Source organism: Arvicola amphibius, chromosome 10 (assembly GCF_903992535.2).
Source record: "Arvicola amphibius chromosome 10, mArvAmp1.2, whole genome shotgun sequence".
NCBI lineage: Eukaryota > Metazoa > Chordata > Mammalia > Rodentia > Cricetidae > Arvicola > Arvicola amphibius.
This window is the reverse complement of record NC_052056.1, coordinates 106,304,214-106,325,121: the sequence shown is the minus strand read 5'-3', so window position 1 is coordinate 106,325,121 and position 20,908 is coordinate 106,304,214. Positions and strand designations below refer to the sequence as shown.

The 20,908-nt window shown below is 45.7% G+C and overlaps 1 protein-coding gene and 1 non-coding gene across 2 annotated transcripts in view; both read left to right on the top strand.

Annotated features, from left to right (window-relative positions):
• Fry (FRY microtubule binding protein) overlaps positions 1-20,342 on the top strand; it is a 250,702-nt gene extending 230,360 nt beyond the window's left edge. Inside the window, exons 59-61 of the mRNA XM_038345555.1 lie at positions 9,417-9,527; positions 18,211-18,413; positions 19,740-20,342. Coding sequence (XP_038201483.1) covers positions 9,417-9,527; positions 18,211-18,413; positions 19,740-19,998 — 573 coding nt within the window. The 3' untranslated portion in view covers positions 19,999-20,342. The remainder of the gene's footprint in view (positions 1-9,416; positions 9,528-18,210; positions 18,414-19,739) is intronic.
• LOC119825838 lies at positions 6,925-7,025 on the top strand. The gene has a single exon (XR_005287303.1). It is a non-coding gene; the product is annotated as a small nucleolar RNA U13 (small nucleolar RNA).
• Positions 20,343-20,908: the final 566 nt, after the last annotated feature.

Here is a 20,908-nt window from a genome sequence, read left to right as displayed (position 1 = left end):
CCCGAGTGCTGGGATTAAAGGCGTGCGCCACCACCGCCCGGCTGGCAGAATGCTTCTTACTGGCTTGCTTCTCCTGCCTCCTTCTACAAGCCAGGACCAACCATGTTGCCTAGGGATGGTACCACTCACAGTTAAGCTGGGCCCTCACACACCAATCAAGACAATACCCTACAGATGTCTCCACTGGATAATCCGTTGTAGGCAATTCTTCAGTTGAAGGTTCCCCCTTCTCAGGTGACTCTTGTTTGTGTCAAGCTGAAAAACAAAACCCTAGCCAGCACAGTGAGATCCCTCTGCAATAAGGAACTTTCCATTGTGCATTTGAGAGAAGCCCAGTGGCAAGCTGTAAATGTCGTGTTCCATGTCTCCCAATTGTCCCTAGCCTACTCTTAGAGGCAAAACACACACATAGAAAAACAAAAATAAGCCAGGTAGTGGTGGTGCACGCCTTTAATCCCAGCACTCGGGAGGGGCAGAGGCAGGAGGGTCTCTGTGAGTTCGAGGCCAGACTGGTCTACAAGAGCTAGTTTCAGGACAGGCACCAAAGCTACAGAGAAACCTTGTCTCAAAAAAAAAAAAAAAAAAGAGAGTGAATGACTCCTAGCATAAATTGGAATCTCTAAGGTGGTTTTTGTTTGTTTGTTTTGATTTGTTTTTGGGGGGGGATTGTATCTGCAGAAATGGTGATACCTAGTCAATACCTAGGAGCCATGACTGACTGTGGGGTTCAAAAAAATGGGGGAAAAGCAGCATCTCATCTGATGCCTTCAATCTGCTAGTAAAACCAACCAGGTCTGCCCCCAGGTAGCATTAGCTTGGAGGTTCAGATTTCCTGCCGGTTCGTGGGCACAGTGATCACCAGGGAACTTGGGCAACAGCCAGTTGTCTGGAGAAGATGCTTTTAATCTCATGTATGTAATAATTTTGGAGTCTTAGGCCAGTTAAAGGGCTTGTATTAACCATTCCCTAGGGTAAGGTACAGCGTATGCTAAACAGCGCAGAAAACAGGACAGTTTGGTTTTGCCCGACAAGATCACTTCTGTTCACATGCACGTACTATTCGGGAGTTGTTTTCACCTGTGAAGACAGAGAACCCTTTTCAAGGCTTGCAATCAGCCCTTCTCATTGAAGAGTAACTCCCACCGGCCCCTCGGTTCTGGAATAGCTCCCCCTGGTGGTTGAAGTTCACATAACCTTAGGTCAGGAAGCGAAGTCAGCCAGCTCTGGTCTGTCCGGGCTGTAGTTTCATCCTCCCCCCCTGTAGAGCAAGTGAGACTGTCTATCTCTCCAGCTCTGCAGAAGTGGTCCCAAGAGAGCTGCAGATGTCACATTCGCTAGAGTTTATTTTAGTTGACATACTCACATTCAAAATGTGTTTCTGCTTCTAGTTCGAGAACAGTGCCGTACATTCAGCCCCTGTGTGTTTGTTTCACCTGACTGCAAAAATACCTTGTGGGCTGTTTTCCCTATCCCTGTACAGCACGGGAATGAGAGGGCTGCCCCCATGAGCTTATATAAACTGAACAAGTCAAACATTGGACCAAGCTGCTCTCCAGTCAGTTGAACCCCACTAAACTTCAGCCTCCAAATATGCTCCGTCTGTCTCTCTTCCAAAAGAAATGTTCTCTCCCATACTGGGTAAAGATGTGTCTGCTAGGACTTCCTTACAGTTTGTTTTGGTTTGTTTGTTTGTTTGTTTGTTGTTGTTGTTTTTTTGAGATGGGGTTTCTCTGTGCAACCCTGGCTGTCCTGGCACTCACTCTGTAGACCAAGCTGACCTCACAGAGCTCCGCAAGCCTCGGCCTCCTGAGTGCTGGGATTAAAGGCGTGCGCCACCCTCTAGCTATTTACAGTTTCCTTAAAAATAGTAAATACTGGGGCTGGAGAGATGGCTCAGAGGTTAAGAGCACTGGCTGCTCTTCCAGAGGTCCTGAGTTCAATTCCCAGCAACCACATGGTGGCTCACAACCATCTGGGGCCCTCTTCTGCTTGCAGGCATACATGGAAGAAAGGCTGTATACATAATAAATAAATAAATCTTTAAAAAAAAAAATAGTAAATACTTCAACGTCTGTCACCGGTAACACAGGCTTTGAGGTTTCTAGCTTTGAAAGATATTCATGAACACGATCCAAAAAATAGTTTTTCAACAAACAGAATATAACGGCGGTCACCTGAAGTTGTAGCTCGGCAGAGAAATTGCCTAGCTTGTGCAAGGCCTTGAGCGCAGTCCCCGGCACTGCATAAAGAAAAGAACAAGGGGAGGGAGAGAAGGAGAGAGGAAGAGAGAGAGGGAGGGAGGGAGGGAGGCAGGAAGGAAGGAAGATTTGTAGATGTCACTGTGCCGAACGCAAGCTGATAGTAATTAAGAGGTGAGTGAGTGGCATTCCCATCTGCTTCAGTTTCGTGCACGGGCATGCTCTAAGAACATCTGTGTCAGGTTCCCTTCTACACAGAATCTAAACTTCATACCATTTAGCTCACACGTGTGACTTTCAGCCGTTGGATATGAGATAGTAAGCCAAGTAGAGTTATGCACACCTATAATTCCTTCACTCGGTGTCCAGAGGCAGGTGGACTAAAATCTCAAGTCTGAGGCTGACTCTAAACTTTCAGCAGTCCTCCTGCCTCAGCCTCCCGGGGTGGCGGGCTTGCAGGCTATATGCCACTAGGCCGGATTCTTTTGTGCAGTTTTTAAATGCCCTGCTCCCAGGTTGTTTAAGATTTGTTCTTAGCGTCTGCCTTCGTGGCCCTGCTCCTTCCCTAGGCCTCAACCCACCCCCACCCAGCCAGTTCAGCTAACACTTTTCCAAGTAAAGCGCTAGGAAAATTTATAAACTCCTTGGGACTGCAAAAAGCAATGACATTCCTACAGCCATGGTCTAAAGAACCTTAAGTTGCCAAGCACAAACGCAGATACGTTTACAAAGACTTCTGTTAGGCTGGTTGGTTTGGGTTTGGGTTTTGTTTTTTTTCGAGACAGGGTTTCTCTGTGTAACCCTAGCTGTTTTCCTGGATCTCATTCTGTAGACCAGGTTGGCCTCAAATTAGAGACTGGCCTTCCAACCAAGAGTTGGGATTAAAGGTGCAGAGACTTTTAGTGGGATTATTTTTTTTAACCTGGATATAAAGAAATCCAAGCCCAAACTAAAGCAAGCATTATCATTTCTACAAGACAGCCCCTTAGAAAGGCAGTTATGCTCCTTTGAAAACTCTAAATGCAAATGAGGTTCCTGTATGGCCTAGGGAAGGAATTCCGGCTGACAAAAGCCAAGGAAGCCATTAACCCACTAGGAAGCTGCCCCTAGCCCGCTAGGAAGCTGCCACTAGCCCACCTAAGTTCCTCAGTTCATCATAGTTGGCCATCACCAAAAAACACACACACTTGTGCCCTAAGAGCTGAGTGGGAGGAATCAGTGACATTCCTCAGGACCGAGCCCAAGCCAGCAAAGAAAGTTCATTTGCCTTCACTGACCAGAGATGACTTCACTGTCTTGATGCGTTCCTTGGATCGGGGCCGTGTTTTATGTAAACAACAGTGATCTTCGCTTAGGACTGTGTCATCATTAACCCAACACCTATGTCATATCATAACACCAAAAGGGAACTTCACACGGGCAGCGCTGACCTGCTTCTGCGCTTACTGAATATGGTGTTATAGTTGATGAGCTCCCAGGAACCTGCAGTGCCGCCCTGTGTGGTGCTGGAGGGCTGGCTCAGTCGTTAAGAGCACTGGCTGCTCTTGCAGAGGACCTGAGTTCAGCTCTCCGCACCCATATCAAGTGGCTATAACCCCAGCTTCAAGGGATCCAGTGCCTCTGGCCTCCACAAGCGTGCACTCGTGTGTGTGCGCGCGCACACACACACACACACACACACACACACACACACACACACTTAAATTTTTAAAAACTGGCCCTGTAGCCTGGTGGTAGTTGTGTACATCTTTAGTCACAGGCAGGTGGATCTCTGAGTTCAAGGCCAACCTGGTCCACAGAGCAGTTTCAGGACAGCTAGGGCTACACAGAGAAACCCTGTCTTGAAAACCTAAAAGTAAAAAATAAAAAAATAAACCTGGCCCTGTGTACCTAATCTGATAGCACTCTGTGTGTCCGTACCAAAGAATGAAGCTTGTCGACATCCAGAGACTTGGAAGAGCCTTGGTCATTAATGTACAATCTAGGCTTTAAGGAAAGCCCTTTTGAAGCCCGAGAGACATTCATGACCAGGATCCACCAAATGACTTCTCAGTACGTTTACAGTCACCACGCACATCACTCTCCGGAGATACTGACAGCAGATGACGGAAAGGGGACCAGGAATCAGAGGTGGGGGGGCTCTAAACGCCCCCTCGGTAGCATCTGTAGACCCCAGTGATAAATCAACAGTTTGGTTAATCGTTGGACCATGTGTTAGTACACTATATTAAACTGACAGCCAAAAGTATGTTTTTTTGTTTTTTTATTTTTTGAGGCGGGGGCTTTCCTTTTAAGAATTTTCCTTGCCAAGGATTAGTAAGGGAGTAAGGTAGGTGCTTAAATATATATGGACTCATAATTGGAATTAATCAAACTGGTGTTTGGGGTTGGGGCTGAGACAGGGGTCTCACTATAAGCCCAGGTTGGCCCCAAACTCTCAATCTTGTGTACTGGCAGCCTCTTAGAGATCCTACTCCAAGGTCACCTTCATAGTATGAAAAAAAAAAAAACCCACAAATGCAGCAAGGACTAGACTTTTCTATATGAGGGCAAACAAGGAAACACATGCTTTCTGCTGGCAACCTAAGACAAAAGGTTCCTAATGGAACCATCTCCTTTACTTCACCTTAAATATTTACCTATTGGGTTTTCTCGAGATAAGGTTTCCCAGTAGCTATGGAGCCAGTCCTAGAACCCACTTTGTAGACCAGGCTGGCCTTGAACTCACAGAACAGAAATTCACCAGCCTCTGCCTCCTGAGAGCTGAGATTAAAGGTGTGCACCACCACTGCCCAGCTAATCTCTCCACACAGTTACATTTCTCTGAACTACATCTACCTTCTACACAGCCACAGATCTCTCTACACAGTTCCATCTACTTCCTCACAGTTCCATTCTCCACACAGCTACACACCTTCACACTTCTTCACACAGCCGCCTCTCTCGTGTCTCCTGCTCCTCTCCACACATTCAGCTACGTCTTCCTGCGCGCGCGCGCACACACACACACACACACACACACACGCGCGCGCGCGCACACGCATGCGTGCACTCCTCTCACTCCTAATTCCCCCTGCATCTTTCCGGCTTCTTCCCACAGCCAAAACCTCTGGACAAATACGAACCACATCACCAGAGTCACAGCACTGCTTGGGCAATCAATAAGAAACAAAACCAAACTGATCGCACGGTTTCTCTCAGGCGAGGGAGGTCACGCTGGCCGGGCAGTGAGCTGACTGGGCAGTGAGTAAAGTAAGCACGTAGCTCGGAGTGGTCAAGATTTCCCAGACAGAAAGTGACACTGAAGTTCAGGACCTAAACAAACAGTTGGCTGAAACTTGAGGCAGAAAGCCCATTGCTGAGAAAGTTATGTCTGCTAAAGTTGCTTCATGCTCTGACCTTGAATCAGCAAAAAAAAAAAAAAAAAAAAACCTGGAAAATTGACCTCGGGTATTTGTCTCCAGGGGCAACCAGTTTGCTTTGAATTTGTTCTGATATCTAAAATTAGCTGTCTTAGTGACTGGGAATAACTGTTTTAAAGATTGATTTATTTGTTATATATAAAGTATTCTGCCTGCATGTGTCCTTGCAGGCCCAAAGAGGGCACCAGATCTCATTACGGGTGTTTATAAGCCACCATGTGGTTGCTGGGAATTGAACTCAAGACCTGTGGAAGAGCAGCCAGTGCTTTTATTTTAACTGCTGAGCCATATCTCCAGCCCATACTATTACTTTCTTATGTCAGTCTGAGTAATGAAAAATATCCTAGTATTAATTCTATTGATCAGATTTGTACAGATTATTAGCCAGGTGATGGTGGCACACACCTTTAATCCTAGCACTTGGGAGGCAGTTCTCTGTGAGTTTGAGGCCAGTCTGGTCTATAGAGCAAGTGCCAGGACAGGCTCCAAAGCTACAGAGAGAAACCCTGTCTCGAAAAAACAGAAACAAATTATACGTATTAAGCAGAAATCGTCTTCCTGACCATCCACAGCTATATCTGTGCCCAGTAGATGGAACATTTTCACAAGATAAACACACAAGCAGAGGGAATAATACCATCGCTGTTTTTAGTGGCACGTGAGAAAAATTACAGTCAGAGACAGTTATCTACAGCCAGTGACCCCACAGCCTTACCAAGTGGGGCTCCCCATTAGGGTAGGTTGGCCTGTTGAACACTAGTTTCCGGCAAGTGTGGAACTATAGGTGTGCTCCACGAGGCCTGGTTGAAACTGATTTTTTAAATTTTTAAACATTGTCCTCAAGTTGTGGCACCCCTTCCCACCTATCAACATTTTCCACAAACTGGCTCTATAGTTGCAGTGTCATCAGTGGTATTTAAGAAATGGCAGCCTGGGCTGGAGAGATGGCTCAGTGGTTAAGAGCACTGGCTGCTCTTCCAGAGGTCCTGAGTTCAATTCCCAGCACCCACATGGTGGCTCACAACCATCTTTAATGAGGTCTGGTGTCCTCTTCTGGTGTGCAGGCAGAAAACTGTATACAGAGTAAATAAATAAATCTTAAAGAAAAGAAAAGAAATGGTAGCTATAGCTGAGCATGGTCCACTTTGTAAACTTTCAATGTTGATAACCAGTTTTAGAATTTTTTTTCAGGCTCCAAAGCCACAGAGAAACCCTGTCTCGAAAAACCAAAAAAAAAAAAAAAAAAAAAAGAAGTAGAATTTTTTTTAAGAATTGTTTAGCAGATTAAGATAATTAGAAGGGTCTTTTTTTTTTGGTTCTTAAGCATGACAATTGGGTGTTCACACCATTGTGGGACATGTACCTCCTGCAGACCTTGTTACAATATTGGCAATTACCTATGAAAAATTTGTTATCATAGAAAATCAAATACATGGCAATACTCAGGTTGCATATTTGTTTGAGAGGACACAATGTTTACTCCTTTGAGCTAGCCCCATCTAGCAGCCTATCACATGTTCTCAATCTGAGGGCTGAAGAGATGTCAGTGGCTGAGAGCATCCCTGCTCTAGCAGAAGGCCTGGACTTAGTTCCCAGCACCCAAGTTGGGTTTCTCACAGCTGCCTGTAACTCCAACGCTTGGGAGAATGAAATGCCTCTGGTCCCCGAGGGCAACAGCACTCATGTACACAAACCCACATAGAATTTATTTTTTCCAACTAAAGAAAACTAGGTGGCGCTGTAGTTGCCACCAGGGGGCAGTTCTCCAGATTGCTCAGCTGCCCTTCTAGTTTATGTTCACTTGCTATTCACATCAATGCACTCAAATCATCAAGAAGCAAAAAGAATCAATAAAAAATAAAAAGTGGTTACTTCTAGTCTCCCATCAACTAACCAGAGAATCCCAAGGACTAAAAGCCATGTTTTCCAGTGACGTTGCCCACTAAAGCTTGTTTTTTAACCAGACCGCTGTGCATGTTTCACGGGTACAAGACTGGCAACTGCAGGACAGGCTCTAAAAAAGCTGCAGAGAAACCCTGTCTCGAAAAACCAAAAAAAAAAAAAAAAAAAAAAAAAAGACTGGCAACTGCTAGCCAGGTCTGGGCCAGCCAAGCTAACACCATGGCAGCTCTGCTGCCGGAGGAGGGCCGTGCTTTCTGTCGCATGCCACACTGACCCTATCCTTTCTTTCCTTTCCTTTGTTTCCTGCGCCATGCTTGCTGCGTAGCAAATGGAATCTCTTGCAGTAAGTTAACTTTCTTTCATATTCTTTGTCCGCCGAGGCATGGACCCCATAATGAGCCTTATTTTTACTGTTAACCATTGTATCTTTTAGCATGTCTTCCCTTTTTGTTTAATTTTCTTTTCTTTGGTAGATTGAGATGCAGCAGCTTATTGGTAGCTTTCCGGGATGCTTTTTCCCCAAAACAGAAACCTACGATGCTATGAATTCTCATTCTCTCCATGGGAATTTCTAAACAATACCATCATTTAGCATTTAGGAAAGTCGAGAGTTCTCATGGCTAGGTTTCACCCTATATTGGGAAGATAACATTATTTTTAAACACTTTTTTTTATTAATTTGCAAGATCCTGGCAGTTGCATTTCATACCAGATTTTATAGGGTTCCCATTTTAAAAAAAAAAAAGGTTTAAATTATCATAAGGAATTTTACAGAAACAACCTAAGACCCAGATTAATTAGTGAACTAATTCTCCACTCTAAAGCAATTTGCCAATACTTAAAAAAACAAAAAAGTCTAGACAGAATTTGTTTTCGGAAACTTCATTCCCGCATAGTCATAGCATGAAATTATGTATATGCATCAATTCTAATAACTTAAAAATCAGGATTAAAAGACATTTGTGATACCAACAGAATATTCTCCAGAAAATTTAAAGTTCTTGTCGTTCATCTCCTTCCCCTGATTTGGGAAACGTGGTTTGAGTTTCCTTAACTCTCTCAGTTCCTCTCATCTGAGACGAATTCCTTTTAACATCCTTTAGGCAGCGCAAGGCCCCACTTACCCAGCCTTCCCGTAGCCTCATCTAAACCCAACAGTGCAGCCCTTGCGTGTCTGGTTTACACCAGAGGTAGATCACTTTCACCAGAGACAAGTGAGTCATGGACTCTTGTCTGCTGGAGGCTCTCCCCTTCCTCTGTCATATCCGTGACTGTCATTCTCTGCTATCCCATGACTGTGGAAGCCAGCCCATGGTTGACCTAAGATAGGCTGCATAGAGAACTCCGCTCAGAGTGCTGTGAACATTGGTGATGGGATGACCGGGGTTTCTTTCTCATCACGTTGTGCCTTGTATTTCTGCCTTCGGGAGTGGCTGCCCCCTAGGTGGCAGCCCAGACTTACACAGTCATCTCCCAAGTAGCAATTCAACTTGCAAACTTAGCACCTAGAACTAGTTAGTCTTCTGCCTGTCAGCTTTCCCATTAATAGAAAGAGTTCTTGGCTGTTTCAAAGCAGTTTGATGCTCATAAAAATTAACTCAGCTACAATTTATAAGTATTTCATTGGCAAATACAGCAGAACTGTGATTCCCTCCATCCTCTCTCTAGCCGATTCCAACTAGTCATACTCCATTGTAGAGAAACGATATTCTGTATTAACCATGACGGTCTCGCTGATGTTGTGGAGTGGATCTGGGTTTGTTTTGCTCAGAATGTAATCAGAGAGTTAAGGTTCCTCCCGCTCTTAAAGAACCAGTGTGTGCACGTCGCTTCTCGCCAGTTTGACAGAACGAGCTCTAACGGCTGTCCCTTCCCATGCGTCCTCCCTCTCTAGCAACTGGAGCTCTGCCAGAGGCTGTACAAGCTGCACTTCCAACTGCTCCTGCTCTATCAGTCCTACTGCAAGCTCATCGGCCAGGTGCACGAAGTGAGCTCCGTGCCAGAGGTAAGTCCTCCATCTCGTCTCCGCAGAAAAGCCGCTGGCTGTCTTGGCTATTGGTTTGGTTTGGCTTCTTTGTCCTCCATCCTCCACCACCCTTATTAAATGGTACAAATTGGGTTAGTTGTTTTTGTTTGGTTCGCCTTTTTTTTTGTATATGATTCTTACTTTGTTCCAGCACCAGTGGAAAAGAAATATATTTCCATTTTCAGAGCTGAATGGTTTTCTGGAGCAACTAAGGTGAAAGGAGTAACATGGCTCCGCATTTGGGGGCAAGTCCCCCCCCCATGCCCTACAGTTACACCCAGGTGCCACACTTGCATCACACCCATGGGTCATCCTTTGTGAAAAGCCCTCGTGTCTCCTCCTTGGCACATACCCTTCCATACTTGCCAGAATCATAAGGGAAAAAAGACCAATGTCTGCTGGTTTTCTGCTCCCTGCTTCAGCATCAGGATGCTTTCATGCATCTAAGTGTAAAAATTACAATCATTTGAGCACACTGCTTTCAAATGGGCTCCAGTTCTCCTAGGAGTGGAAGCGAAGAGGTGGCAGTGTGCCCTGGGGAAGCACAGAGGACATACGTCTGTTTTACTAAAGGTGAGGAAGGTTGGATCCCGAGAGCCGTTCTGTGGAAGGCTACCCTGAGCAGTCTTACAGGACCAGGGCAAGCAATGGAGCTGGACACTCGGGAGGCAGAGCCAGGTGAATCTCTTTGTGAGTCTGAGGCCAGACTGGTCTACACAGTGAGTTCTAGGACAGCCAGGGCTAGACAGATAAATCCTGTCTCGAAAAAACAAAAAAACAACCAGCCAAAAAAACCCCACCAAGAACCATCTTTATCATAGGCATGGCAACGTGGCGGTAGGAGAGAGAAGTAAACACAGGCAGCTTCTATTGCTAGAATAAATGAATGTCTGAAAAGAAAGAAAGATTAGCAAATACAGCGAATTCTCCACTGTTCATATTTTAAAGGCAACTGTAGCAAGATGATCAAGTGGAGGTGCCTAATGCATAAGAGAACTCAAACAGACAAACACCCAAACAAACAAGCACACTGCCTCACTGCCTCGAGGAAAGGCTAGGATGCAAACCTTAAGTGAGAGAGACAAAACCACTCAACCTCTCTACCCCCAGGCTGTCAACAACTCAGGTGCAGGAAGGCTTCCTTGATGTGAGGAAGATAGAACCAGGAGGCACCCACCACTCCACTCCACCACTGCTGCAGACATTGTTAAACCTAAGAATTGCAAGGAGAGAAATCAGTTCCTCAGTTAGACAATTAAAGCAAGCTTTATTTAATGCTGGCCAGCAGCTTTTAAAGGCATACCCACAGGGTTACATTCTTGCTGCCTTTGTCCAGTCAGGAACAAGCATACATCCTGATGTGCTTTCTGCCTACATACCTCCTATCTACGTCTGATCAAGCACATCCAAACTGTGGAAACATGTGGATGGTTATCTTACATGAACAACAGCCTCCAGTGTCTCAGAGTATCTGTTCTTAGGCAAGTGGGGCTTACAGGCTAACTTTAGCCCTTACAACATCTGCAGGCCACCTGGTGGTGGTGGTGGTAGATCTTTTTGAGTTCAAGGCCAGCCTGGTCTACAAGAACTAGTTCCAGGACAGGCTCCAAAGCTACAGAGAAACCCTGTCTCAAAAAAAAAAAAGAAAGAAAGAAAGAAAGAAAGAAAGAAAGAAAGAAAGAAAGAAAGAAAGAAAGAAAATAACAACAACAAAATCTGCAGGTCTTTGTTGTGGAGAAGGCTACCGTCCTCACAGGCCTGGAGTTCCACAGAGCTGCAATACCCCAGAGAAAGCTCCACCCATCCCAGGACCCCTGGGGCTGCACTGCACCATCTTGAACCGCAGCCTCTACTACAGAGCACCGTGCTACAGAGGACAGTAGTCACTTCTGTCTCTCTAAAATCCTGCCATCATTGTTACCATTCTCACCGATGGTAACAAACCGTTCCTCAGCTGAGGGCTGCAAGTCCCTGCCCCCCAATAGAAGGTGCTACTCTAGCCTGCCCATATATATATATATACACCCATACAACCACACCAAATTCCCCATAGGAGTTGTTACTATACTTGCCCCTAGATACTCAAAGCCAATGCCCAGTGGCTCAGCCATGACTCTGGCACGCAGACTAGCATGGCACTTTATCCATCGGGGTCCAGACATCCAGGCCACCAGAAAATCCTCTCCAGAACCGGGAGAACAGCTCTGATGCCTCAGTACCTAAGCCAGTCTTCTCTAGGGGATTAGATCTTTGATCCGGAAAGGCAGACATCACCTTGAGACTTGTGACTGCATGAAATACCAGGGCAAGATCAAGCCAAACAAAATCCCAGGAGTGGGGAGATGGGCGTGAACCCACCTCTAGCTGAGCTCAGGCTCCACTGGCAATTCATGGCTGCTAGAAGAACAGCTAGTTTTCTTCAAGGATTCAGCCCCTGATAGGCTATCCATGATCCAGTGACCCCACACCCACAAACATCCTGGTAGGACAAACACATTGTATAGAATTCTCAAATAATTTTTTCTTTTTATTATTATTATTACTATTACTTAGGTTGTTTCAAGACAAAGCTTCTCTGTGTAACAGTCCTAGCTGACCTGGAACTAACTTGTAGACCAGGCTGGCCTCGAACTCAAGAGATCTGCCTGCTTCTGCCTCCTGAGTGCTGGGATTAAAGGTGTGCACCACCACTGCCCAGCCCTCAAATAATTTTAAAAAAGAACCTCTACACTGGGGAAATTTTTTGCAAACTACATTAATAAATGAGGAGTGTTTAAAATGTGAGAACTCTTACAACAAATTAACAAAAAAAGAGTTGAAAAATACATGAAGAACTGAACCAGACACATCTCCAAAGGAAATGTAAGTACAGCCAACAGTTACATGAAGTATTGCTCAATATTCATATCTGAGGAATGCAAATTCAACCCTTGGTGAGCTGTCATCTCACTACCGCAAGGCTAGCTGTTTTTAAAGGGTGAGGCTGCAGAGGTGGCTAAGTGATTAACAGCAAGCCCAGCTCTGGAAGAGGACCAGGTTTCTGAGTACCCAGCTCTGCTGGCTTACAGTTATAACTCCAGCTCCAGGGAGAACCAGCGTCTCCGGCCTCCTTGTGCATTTCCACTCACTGTGTCCAATATACCCACATAGAGCCCCACATGCACACATGTAATGAAAAATTATGTTTTGCTAGGATAGGGGTTTCCAGACAGGATTTCTCTCATGGAACTATCTCAGTAGACCAGGCTGGCCTTGAACTTACAGAGATTCGCCTGCCTGTTTCCCCCAATGGTTGGATTAAAAGGCACGCACCACCACCACCACCGCCTGGCTACTTATATTTCATTCTTTTCCTCCTTAACATTCTATCTTCCGGTCAGGTGGTGGTGGCACACACCTTTGATCCCAACACTCGGGGGGATCGGGGGAAGGAGGATCTCTGTGAGTTCATGGCCTGCCTGAACTTATATGGTCTATAAGAGCTAGTTCCAGGACAGCTAGGACTGTTACACAGAGAAACCCTGTCTTGAAAAGTCAAGAAAAAAACTTGAATCTTCTGGGGCTAAAGGGACGTGAGTCCACTGGTAGAATGCTTGCCTAACACTCGACTTCATGAACACACAGCACCCCCCCCCAAAACCGAGTGTGGTTTATCCCTTGACAGTTTAATGGATTCAAGACCAGCCCAGGCTGTTATAGGAAGTTGTTTTGACACAGGGTCTCTACGTGGCACTGTCTTGCAATTGGTTTCCAACTCAGAGATCCACCTACCTCTGGCATGAATGCTAGGATTAAAGGCTTGTACCACTACACCCAGGCTCTGCCCTGGTAGTGAAGACATCTCAAAAACAAAACAAGCTAGGCAGTGGTGGCACACACCTTTAATCCGAGCACTCGGGAGGCAGAGGCAGGCGGATCTCTGAGTTCAAGGCGAGCCGGGTCTACAAGAGCTAGTTCCAGGACAGGCTCCAAAGCTACAGAGAAACCCTGTCTTTACAAAACAAAAAATTCTATCTCCCATCTTTTCTGTGGCATAGAGAAAATAGTGAGAGTCCTTTACTATTAAGAACAGGAGCCATAATATGGGCATAGGAGTGTACACCTTTAATCTCAGCTCTCAGGTTAACAGAGACCGGAGAATCTCTGTGAGTTAGAGGCTAGCCTAGGCTACATAGTGACTTTCAGGACACTCAGGGTTATGCTGAGACCTTGTCTCAAAAACAAAACAGGGCCCATGTTGACAATTATATTTGAGTACTTATGTACCAAACTTCACTAAATATATATCTTTTGGTGGGGAAGGGGAATTCGAGACAGATTTATCTGTGTAGACCTAGCTGTCGTGAACTCACTCTGTAGACCAGGCTGGCCTCAAACTAAGAGATTCGGAGGTATTGCGGTCTTACACTTGGAAAAACAGTAAGACTCTCTCTCTCTCTCTCTCTCTCTCTCTCTCTCACACACACACACACACACACACACACACACACACACACATACACAAACACACACGAGTTCCTCAGTAGCATAACAAGATATTTGAAGCCAGCCACTATATAAAGTTTATTTAGCTCACAGTCTGGGAAACTAGGAATCCAAACAATATGTCATCAAGTCTGACAGTGTCAAACATTTAATGGGACTCCTGGCATCTCTACATATGGACTCTTCTCCCCCACCTAAGTACCCAGAACCAGTCGTTAGGGCTCCACTCTAATGATCTCAGCCACTTCAGAAAGGTCCATTTCTAGACACCACAGACGGCTAAGTTTCTTCCCTCTTCCAACAGTTAGTGCAGGAACTAGAGAAAGCAAGGGCTACATGACTTCAAGGAACAAACTGCAGCTCTCAACTCCTGGCTTTAGCCCTTCTCACACACAAAAATTCGGTCCAGCCTCTTCTACCCAAGAGCCTGCAGCATCAAAATCAGTTACATTCTTCTAAATGGGGCATGCAGGGGGAGGGGGATGGAAATAACACAGCATAAACAAATCTTCCTGGGCCTAAAGGAAGGGCTGGGCTTCTCATGAATAATGAGCTCCAGGCAGAAGCAAAGCCAATGGGGCAAACATCTAACCCCAATTCTACAAGTCCCCTTCTCTGTAGTCCTGGTGTTTCTGTGGCCATCCTGCCCCTATCATTCCAGTAGGCATTGCCCTGGTTGAGGGGGTGAACCTCAGCTCTGTCAGGACGTTTTGGCTCAGCCTTGCTGCTGTGTGGCCAATGCTCTGTGGTGTCTCCACCACTGGGATAGATCCAGATGTTACCTGAAGTCTAGAATGGTGTCTCCATGCTCCAATGGGCTCCACCCTCGTGGCTGCTAGTGGAGGTTGCAAACTGATGGGTGTGACTTCCAGAGGCTGGCATGTCACGTCACTTGAGGCTTTCTGAGGCTGGTGTTTGAAGACACTGGGATCACTGCTCTCTTTCTGGGGTCTCCAGAGTGGCTTCACTTCCACAGCTCCATGAGACATCACCCCATCAGACGATTTCCACAGTGACCCCCTCTTGATGGCAGCCTTCCTGACCTCCCAGGGTTTCCACTTGAACTGTGCTGAGAACCGCTGGGAATTCAAGTCTTTGTTCTTCCGGCCTGCAACATTTCCCATACAGGAACGCCACCTAGGCCTGCTGCTTCTAGGGACTACATCTGGGCCCTTGGGAAGCAGGTCTGAAGTCAGGAGTCTCTTTGGCAGCAAACTAAAATTCCAAGTCAGCTTTGGGTCTCTCTTCTGGAATCCCTTCACTGCATCCTTACTGCCAGGATTCAACCTCAGCAACCTCTGTTTGCATTTGTTGGCTTTAATCTTCTTGCCTAGGGAGTGTTGTAGCCAGCATGTCCTCTCTATACCCTGAGGTCTCCTCTGGCTGAGTAGCTGTGTTTGAGCCCTAAGAAAAGCTCTCTTAAAGGCCTCTCTTTCCTCTCTCATTTGACTGTAAGCCTTTAAGAGTAGCCAGGCAGCAGCCTGGGTGCTTCTCTGTTTTGAGAGCTCCCTTGCTAGGCACCAGCTTTGATCACAATGAAGTTCAGTCTTCCAGGGTGCCTCTGGACAAGGACACAAGGAAGCCAAACTCTTGGCCACAATGTAACAAGGATGGCCTTTTTTCCACTTCCCAAGAGAATTCTTATGTTCTCCAGAAACCTCACCTGCATGGCCTTCCTGGGCAGAAGCCTCATCTGCATGGTTCTCCTGGCCGGAAACCTGATCTGCATGGCCTTCACGTTCTCCATTCCCAGCCACATGCTGGTTCTCTGAGCCTTCACGCAAACTGTTTGCAGTACAGCAGTAACACCTCACAGCAGCCTGCTGCTCCAAACTCTCCCATTCTCTCCTTTTTGACCAGTCCCAATAGATCATCAACAGGGCCAGGAACAGAAATAGTAAGGGCAACATTCTTCATACAAGAAAAAAGGTCTACTTAGCTCTTGATTCTTGGAGGCTAGAAATCCAGAAGATATGTTGAAGGGAATGGCTGCCTCTGTTTCTGCCTGAGTCTCCCCTGCCCTAAAAAAGCCTCCAGGATTACATAGGCCACACCTACCTTAGTGTTCAGTCTTCTAGGGGCTGACACACCCAGCCTCTTAATCCATTAACATAAGATTGAAGGTTAGGGTGTAGTAGTACACACCTTTAACTCCACCAGGTGGAGACGGGAGGATCTCTGAGTTTGAGGCCAGCCTGCTCTACATAATGAGTTCCTAGATAGCCAGGGCTACACAGAGAGACTTTGTCTTGAAAAAAAATGGAAATGAAAAGCCTGAAGCCAGGCAGTGATGGCTCATTCACTTAATCATGGCACTCAGGAGTCAGAGGTGAGCGGATCTCTGAGTTCAAGGACAGCCTGGCCTACAGAAGGAGTTCAGGAAAGACTCCAAACCCACAAAGAAACCCTGTCTCAAAAAACAAACAAACCTGAGGTTTTGGCCAGCACCTGGTATTGCTGCCAAGCCTTAAAACCCGTGAGTTCAATCTCCCAGGTGCCACAATAGAAGGAAAAGAGCCAGCTCCCAAAAGTTATTCTCTGATTTCTACATATGTACTGTGGTATACACACATCCAAACACATACACACACAATAATACATGCAAAACAATGAAAAGACTAAGGATTATGCTCCTGAGTTCAGTGGGACAGACATTACTCACAGTTACGCATAGTTGGGTGGAAATGGATAACTTTCATTTAGACTTATTGATATTGTTACTCTAGTTTTGGTTTTTTTTTTTTTCTTCTTTAGTTTGGTTTTTCGAGACAGGGTTATTCTCTAGCATTGGAGCTGGCCTTCAACTAGCTCCTGTAGACCAGGCTGGACTTGAACTCACAGAGTTCTGCCTGCCTCTGCCTCCCAAGTGCTGGGATTAAAGGCATGCACCACCAACGCCTGGCCTTTGATTGTTTTCTTTGAGACAAGGTCTATGTTATACATAACTGACTGACCTGGAACTTCAACAAGTAGTCTAGGTTAGCCAACTCAGAGATCCATAGGCTAGGATCAAAGGTGGTTTTCAGCAGGGCGATGGTGGCACACGCCTTTAATCCCAGCACTCGGGAGGCAGAGGTAGGCGGATCTCTGTGAGTTTGAGACCATCCTGGTCTACAGAGCTAGTTCCAGGACAGGCTCCAAAGCCACAGAGAAACCCTGTCTCAAAAAAAAAAAAAAAAAAAAAAAAAAAAAAAAGGTGGTTTCCACCATACCTGATTTACTAGTTTTTAATCTCTTGCTGGATGTGTTAATTCATTAGACTTTCTCATAAAGAAAAGACCAGTCTGGGCAGTGGTGGCACGCGCCTTTAATCCTACACTTGGGGAGGCAGAGGCAGGCGGATCTCTGTGAGTTCAAGGCTAGTCTGGTCTATAAGAACTAGTTCCAGAAGAGTTCCAAGGCTAGAGAAAAACCCTGTCTCAAGAGAAAAGAAAAGGAAAGAAAAGAAAAAAAGAACAGGTGGGGCATGGCCAAATAAACCTTTAGTGCCAGTACTCAGGAGCCAGAGTCAGGTGAACCTCTGAGTTCAAGGGCACTCTGGTCAACATAGTGAGTTCCAGGACAGCCAGGACTTCACAGTTAAGACTCTTGTCTCAAAAAAGCAAACAAAAGCAGTACTATGTACGATGCCGGGCTGGCACTTGGCGTTTGGAACAGGATCTACCCTAGACCAGACTGTCTCTGTGCACCCTACCTCTTTATTTATGATGTCCTTTAGAGTTAAACAGGAAACTGCCAGTACTGAGATTGAACCTAGGACCATGTGCAAGCAAGCCGTTATACTGGGCTACATCCCCAGCCCGAATATGGGAAACATTTCGAACGATGTCTCTTTTCTCTGAGGAGAGCACCCCAGCTATGGACACATAGTAATTTGATGCTTCTAACAACCCCCTCACTTATATACACCGTGTAGGTCAGTGGGGGTTTGGTGGTTGTTCAGGTTTGTCTGCTTTGAAGCCAGGTCTCACTGGGTAGCCCAGGCTGGCCCCAAACTCCTGTGTTCTTCCTGTTTCGTTCTTCCAAGTACCAGGATTACAGGCGTGTACCACCATACCCGGCTCCCCTTATTTACAGATATAAACTAAACTTCTGCTTAGCCAGACCCTCATGACCAAATTACATTGAAGAGATTGTATCAGCCTATACCTAAATACGCTGCATTTGTTTTAAACAGCTGCTGAACATGTCCAGAGAACTGAGTGACCTGAAGAGGAACCTAAAAGAGGCTACAGCGGCCATCGCCACGGACCCGCTTTACATCGAGGGGGCGTGGTCAGAGCCGTCCTTCACATCCACAGAGGCTGCCATCCAGTCCATGCTGGAATGCCTAAAGAACAATGAACTTGGCAAGGCACTGCGGCAGATCAAGGAGTGCAGGTGACTCCCTTGTTCCTCCCAGGGGTGGCTATAGGAATCACAAACTTAATCCTGGCCGTGTGGTGGTTAGGGGCACACTTGCCAAGGTCGGAACATCTAAACACCTTACCTGTCTCCGCTTAGGTTTCTTACTCCCAATGCCAAAAGGCTTACCCACAACCCCGACCTTACATGTTACACGTGTTAGCACTGGTTCTGGAAGGGAAACAATTCAGAATATACCCCCATAGAATATCAAGCTAAACTAAATATACATTTTGAGGTTTGTCAGGGGGCCAGCCATGACAAGATTACTTTTTTTTCAGAGTGAAGGCGTGAGAATTTAGAAATATAGTAAAGAATACAAAAATGCGAAAAAAAATTATAAAACGCAGAAACACATAGGATAGTATAGGGAAGGAATTTCAGTGAGTACTGAAAATTCTTCTGTGTTTAATTTCCAACACCTTAATATACCCCTGATTTCAAAAGGCAGGAGTAGAACAAAAGGACTGCATTAACATACAAATTGAAAGTCATGGGGTACACTCATCACTAATGCCCTAGACCCAACACTCTGTAGGCAAACCACTCCCTGGCTGGAATCCCAAGTTATTTCCATAAAGAAAACTGGAACTGAGTTGCATTCTTAGAATTTTGTTTAGGTAGGAAACAACAACCTCCCCATTTCAGGGGCCACACCTGTTGACAATAGCCTTGAGAGAGTAGAACTCTGATTTATAATTATGTGGGACCTTTGTTTGAATTAGAATCAAAATAATCTCAAACTAAAAACCAAGTCCCGAACTCTCTGACCTTTGGCCTCTTTGGGCCTCCCCAAGAGTTGTTTCAGGTAGTCTTCACATAGGTCAGAAAAAACGGCTATAGCAAATAAGGGTATAAGATTCAGAGCTACAGGAATGGCTCAGTGGTTATGAGTACTGGCTGTTCGTCCAGAGGACCCAGGTTCATTCCCACCATCCACGTAGCATTCACAACCACCTAAAACTCCAGGCCCAGGGGATTCGATGCCCTATTCTTGTCTCTGTGATCACTGCACACACGTGGTACACATAAATATATACAATCACACATACATATACAACAAGCTTTAAAAGAGCATCCTATTCTGGTATTTTGATCACTAATGAGAAACATTCTAAAACTGATGATAGCCATATTTGGACAATTCTAAATATACTAGAACTCAAGTAGTTCTGTGCTTTAGATGAGTACTTGGAATGCTGAGGTAACATCTCAGGAAAAGGGTGAAGTGTCTTTTATACTAACCAGGACTCAGCCCTCCCAACTCTGCCTCTAATCTCTGCTGTTCTTTTTTCACCTCAGAAACCTGTGGCCCAATGACATCTTTGGAAGCAGTTCTGATGATGAGGTCCAGACACTACTGAATATTTACTTCCGTCATCAGACTCTGGGACAGACGGGTACTTACGCCTTGGTGGGATCTAACCAGAGCCTGAGTGAAATCTGCACCAAACTGATGGAACTCAACATGGAAATCAGAGACATGATCCGCAGGGCCCAGAGCTACCGGGTCCTCACTGCCTTTCTCCCAGACTCCAGTGTTTCCGGCACTAGTCTCTGACAGGAGCCTCCCGTCCCCCATGGTTTTCAAGCTTGCAGTGCTGCCATGCTGGGGCAATGCCATTCAGTGTCTTCTCAGCCTTCGCAAGGCTTGGACAGAGTGTTCTCCCTTTTGTTACCTGTTGGACTCTTTCTAAAGAAGATTACCCGACTTCCAGTGTGTAGCAATACTGTCCAAACTGAGGCTGCATAGGACCTCTTGAGACAGACTCTCTACCCATCCTGCTGTGTGGCTGTCATTCACTAAGCCAATGCAACGCACGCCCGAAGAAATGACTTCTGTTGCATTACCAAAGCTGACCACGCTGAACGATACTGTCCTTTCTAGAAACGGTTTTAGATTGGCAAAAGTGCAATGTTTTCCTCATGTGAAAAAAATTTATATTCTAAGACATATCCGTTAGTTCCCTTTCTCCTACTTTTCTTCCTTCTTTTTGTGGGATTATTTTTATTGGGTTGGAAATGGGGGCAGGCAGAATGAAGCTGGCCACTGAAAACCTGTTAGGATGGTCAAAAGCTGACAGCCTGTGTGCTTGAAAAGGGAACTGTAAACGGGCTACAGTTAATGTACACTGTATCTAAATGAGGCTGCTATGAAATACCTTTCTTATGTTGCTAGGCTACTGTTACTGAAGACCCTGGATCTCTCCCCACCAGGACCGATCCAGATGGATTCTTTTAGAGGATCTCAGCTGTTTTTTACAAGAGGATTGCTTTAATGAGCATTATTTATACTACAGAAGAATGAGTGTGCTTTTGAATTAACTTTGCCATTTTGTAGGGGAAAAAATTATTCACACAAACCCCAAGTCCTTTCATCTGTCATGCATGCATCTCTTAGTAGCCATTTGGATAGCCGGATGTAGAATCATAAAGGGAAGATATGAGTTGCCACTTGAAGAATAAGGTCA